At 37.0% G+C, this 4850-nt stretch overlaps 1 protein-coding gene across 1 annotated transcript; it reads left to right on the top strand.

Annotated features, from left to right (window-relative positions):
* The first annotated feature begins 16 nt into the window (after positions 1–16).
* On the top strand, positions 17–3868 carry GPR85 (G protein-coupled receptor 85). Its single transcript, XM_010194015.1, has 2 exons — positions 17–93; positions 1194–3868. Exon 2 carries the CDS (start codon positions 1369–1371, stop codon positions 2479–2481), a length of 1113 nt encoding a protein of 370 aa, XP_010192317.1. The 5' UTR covers positions 17–93; positions 1194–1368; the 3' UTR covers positions 2482–3868.
* Positions 3869–4850: the final 982 nt, after the last annotated feature.

Raw genomic sequence — 4850 nt, 5'->3', positions numbered from 1 at the left:
GGGGAGGGGGAGCCTGATTTCATGGTTTTAAAACGATGCCATGATCTGATCAGCCTCTGTTTACACAGCAGCAATCAGGCTCTTTTGTGGACGGTAAGAATGGAAGGATTTTGCTGGGATTCAGTGGGAATATCCTTTGTACACCCGAGGTGGCATAGGAAACACTTCGTGTGAATAACGAAGGAGCCTGATCGTGCCTGCTGTGGCTCCTGTCCCTGGCTCTGGAGGGGGATTAAAAAAAAAACCAAAACAAAAAAAAAACCCAGCAGCAGCAGACAGTTCTTTAATTTACTTTAATTTTTTGTTTGCATGAAATGCGTTCCGGTTCGATTCACCGGGAGGAATAGTGGGGATCACGGAACCCTACTTAGCAAAAAAAAATAAAAAATCAATTTATTATATGTTTATTAAGCATATCCAAAACTAGCCCTCCCGAAAGGATGGGCATTATATCTTGGATGTGTTGCCTATTTTTGTTCAGTATTTACACTGACCGCTGCTTATTATGAATTATGTTGAGGCTTTAAAGATTTGCATTAAAGCCAGAGGGGGGGGAGACCCTAAAGCATAGTGCTGTCGACTGCCTGGCATACCTGTTTATTTGAAAGCCTAAATGATGAAATTATGGTTTATAAGAGGAAGGGAGGGGGATAATGAATACTGTTTCTCTTAAAATGTGCATGAACTAACACAGTGAGATTAATGTGCTTTGGTGACTTGGGTTAAAAAACATAAATTCTGCAGGGTTTCTTTGGGTGTGATCCGTATCAGCACAGCAGCTGCCTCTAAAACATTGACAAATACTGTAGCCATAAAATAAATATAGGTAATGTTAAAATATCAGCAGTCTTTGGGGATTTTTTTCAAATATGTCAGTGATTAACTCCTGGGCTGGCAAACTGGGAATCTTTTGATTCATAAAATCTCTGAGGCTTTAGCTGTAAAATTATATATGCTACCAGATAGAAGGGGCACCGGTCAGTTCTGAAACTGTAACAGCCAAATCTGTGAAATGCCCATACTCAATCATGCTAAAGAGTAAGTATGAAAAAAAAGCCTCATGATTTTTAAAAACAAACAATAGTACTCAAATTTACAACTTCATTTGGTTCTCCATAAATTAACATCTTTGTTAGCACTTTCTGACATCATTTCTTGTTAACTTAAGAACTGATAGCTCGATTTTTTTTCAGATATTTTGATGGCATGACAAATCAGAAAGAAGAGGATGTACTGTATGACTAGACACAAGATCAGTTCTGTTTGTGGATTACATTTTCAGTAAGATGTATGGATCTATTTTTTCCTTGTTCTTATATATAGATCATGAGACTTGACTGAGGCAATATACATATCATCCATCCATCTATGGCGAACTACAGCCATGCAGCTGACAACATTTTACAAAATCTCTCTCCTTTAACAGCTTTTCTGAAACTGACTTCACTGGGTTTCATAATAGGAGTCAGTGTGGTGGGTAACCTTCTGATCTCCATTTTGCTAGTCAAAGATAAGACCTTGCATAGAGCTCCTTACTACTTCCTGTTGGATCTTTGCTGCTCAGATATCCTCAGATCTGCAATTTGTTTCCCATTTGTTTTCACCTCTGTAAAAAATGGCTCTACGTGGACGTATGGGACTCTTACTTGCAAAGTGATTGCCTTTTTGGGGGTTTTGTCCTGCTTTCACACTGCTTTCATGTTATTCTGCATAAGCGTCACCAGATACTTAGCTATTGCCCACCACCGTTTTTATACGAAAAGACTGACCTTCTGGACTTGTTTGGCTGTTATCTGTATGGTGTGGACCCTCTCTGTAGCCATGGCTTTCCCCCCAGTTTTAGATGTGGGCACCTACTCGTTCATTAGGGAGGAAGACCAATGCACTTTCCAGCATCGTTCCTTCAGGGCTAATGATTCCTTGGGATTTATGCTTCTTCTTGCCCTTATCCTCCTAGCCACACAGCTTGTCTACCTCAAGCTGATATTTTTTGTTCACGACCGCAGGAAAATGAAGCCAGTCCAGTTTGTTGCAGCGGTGAGCCAGAACTGGACTTTTCACGGTCCTGGAGCGAGTGGTCAAGCAGCTGCTAATTGGCTGGCTGGATTTGGAAGGGGTCCGACACCTCCAACCTTGTTGGGAATCAGGCAAAATGCGAACACCACAGGCAGGAGAAGGCTACTGGTTTTAGATGAGTTCAAAATGGAGAAGAGAATCAGCAGAATGTTCTACATCATGACATTCCTCTTCCTGACCTTGTGGGGTCCCTATTTGGTAGCCTGTTACTGGAGGGTTTTCGCAAGAGGGCCTGTAGTACCAGGGGGATTTCTAACGGCTGCTGTCTGGATGAGTTTTGCCCAAGCTGGAATCAATCCTTTTGTCTGCATTTTCTCCAACAGGGAGCTGAGGCGCTGTTTCAGCACAACCCTTCTTTACTGCAGAAAATCCAGGTTACCAAGGGAACCTTACTGTGTTATATGAGGGAGCATCTGTAAATCTTTAGCCTTGTGAAACACTACCATTCTCTGCTAAGCAATTGTGGCCTGTAGCCATGTCTTGAGGAGAAAATCAAGAATGGGATGTCAGCAGTTGTAAGGATTTGGGCAACATTCTGCAATCTTTGCAATAGCTCACCTCTAATCCTATTTTAAACCTAAATCTGACCACTGCTGAAGGTTTGTAATTAAGAACAAAGGACTGAACTACTGCCCTGAATTCCTTTATGTGGTTGAAATCTAGAATATGAAAGTAGCAGGTGCTAAGTATCAGTGCTAAATGCTGTGTATATCACTACATAAAATAAGACCATCAAAAAGATTAGCATTGGACATCTTAATAAATTAAGTTGATATGAGGTTAATGTGTTGATAAAACTAATTTTAGACATCTGAAGACCTTTAAAACATTTCATACAATTATTGTTTTGCAAAGACTGAAAACTGGGGACTCAAGTACTGTAACTGATTAAAGATGTGCCATGCATTATTGGATTATCACACTTACAAATCTGTTTGCCTTGTGAGTAAGTTTTGGGGAGCATTCCAAAGCAGTATTTTTGTTCAGATTTAGACTTTACTTTTTTTTTCTTTTTCTTTTTTTTTTTCCAAATATACCATTTTCCTTAACAGTGAAATTACTAACATTTAACTGTATTCTGTGGTTTTTGCTGATTTGATATAAAGTTTAATAGACTCTTATTTATATTTTTTAAAAAGCTAGATATCAGTCTGTTAGGCAACGTTAATAATAATATCCAGTCATAATTGAACAGTTATAATTATACGGAATAAACACATGTTGCCTTAAAAGGGTTATCTAGTATCTTCCATTTTGTTTAGCATTGAAGCAAACAAGCAAGGAAAATTGAATCAATAACTCTGGTCAGTCATTTGGGAGTGCATGAAAGATCACTTAGTTCTCTTTTTTCCTTTTTACTCCAGTGGTTCCCAAAATCAGTATGCACATCACTGGGATGATATAATTTTTTTCTAGGTGTGCCGCCCTTTCTAGTTTGTTCTGAGAAACACAGGCAGTTGATGTATGTTTATATTTTAAGACAGCTGTCATGGGGAGACCGCAGCCTTAGTATGATATCTTGCACAATTTGTGAAGCATTTATTCTACTGAAGGCACAGTCTTGTTTATATTTTCTGCACATTTTGGTGTATTGGTTGTTTTAAATTATTTAAGTTTTAACTTGTGAAAGCATATAATATGATTTCTTAGTATTTTAGAAATACATTAGAGTCTGTGAGTCTTTCCTTCTTTAAGATACAGATGTGTGGATTTCAATATAAAGTTGCATTTGCCAAAATTTACCTGTGTAGCTTGTTAATTTTCTTGGAATAAAATTTTACATTTTTCCAGTTATACAATTAACCTTTTTTATTTTGTCTAGTGAGCTAGCATGAAGTACTGAGAATGTAGCCATTATGAATTATTATCCTTTGCAGTCACTGTATTCCCAAACTGTAAATGCATGAATGATGGGGACCACAGGATTGATAAATGATATTATCTACAGTAGCACTATTGTGTAGTTTATCATAATTACCCATCTATCTGTTCTACTGTGTCAGTTATATTTAAAGTTACAACACAGTATTTGACATTAACTTCGCAGTTTAATTTTGGAAAACGTGTGTATTCAAAGCACAACATCATGAGTTGGTCAATCATAAAGAACACAGATTTTTCTTAATTTCTGGAGAGAGAAGACTAGAGGTCTTAATTCAGTATTGGTATATTTTGTCCTTTGTTGTAGTTTTATGACCAGCAAGTTAATATATACATACACAAGCAGCAGTCAATAATGGAAATGCTTAAATTTGTATGATAACATTATACAACATATGCAACAATTCAGAGAGTTGTGTCTGTATGTGATCAGACAACTTGGTCAAAGATTTAGTGAGCGATCTGTTTGACCTCACTTACACTTCTATACTGAGGTTGTTTGGTTGAGAGGCATGGCTTTATATACTGTGTTGAAACAGAAAAACTGCAAAAATAATGAGTCCCCATCAGTACAAGAATGTTTCAGAAAGTAATTTGAAATGGGACCAATAAACTTCTACCAAAAGGACTTTTTTATTACACTGAAAAAGGCTTTGAAATTAAGGTAGTTAAGCAATTGTCAAAGATAGGAAGAGTGAATAAAAACCGAATCGTATGTTGAGAAAAATTCTGAAAGTTATCCCACTTAAGTTTATTAAAAGGTTGATTGGCAATAACTTCAGTCTAATTTCTATAAATAGTAACCTTTACAAGGAACATTGATATTACATATTGTAATAAAGAAATACATATAAATAAAGTTGTAAATAGTGTTATAGTTGTAGAAGTAGTCG

This window comes from Mesitornis unicolor, unplaced genomic scaffold (genome assembly GCF_000695765.1).
Source record: "Mesitornis unicolor isolate BGI_N332 unplaced genomic scaffold, ASM69576v1 scaffold26931, whole genome shotgun sequence".
NCBI classification, from domain to species: domain Eukaryota; kingdom Metazoa; phylum Chordata; class Aves; order Mesitornithiformes; family Mesitornithidae; genus Mesitornis; species Mesitornis unicolor.
Note: the sequence above shows the minus strand (reverse complement) of the source record. Positions and strands in the feature narration are given on the sequence as shown.

Excerpts from the sequence above, each read along its gene's own strand:
- GPR85 (XM_010194015.1), top strand. The coding sequence starts at position 1,369 with ATGGCGAACTACAGCCATGCAGCTGACAACATTTTACAAAATCTCTCT.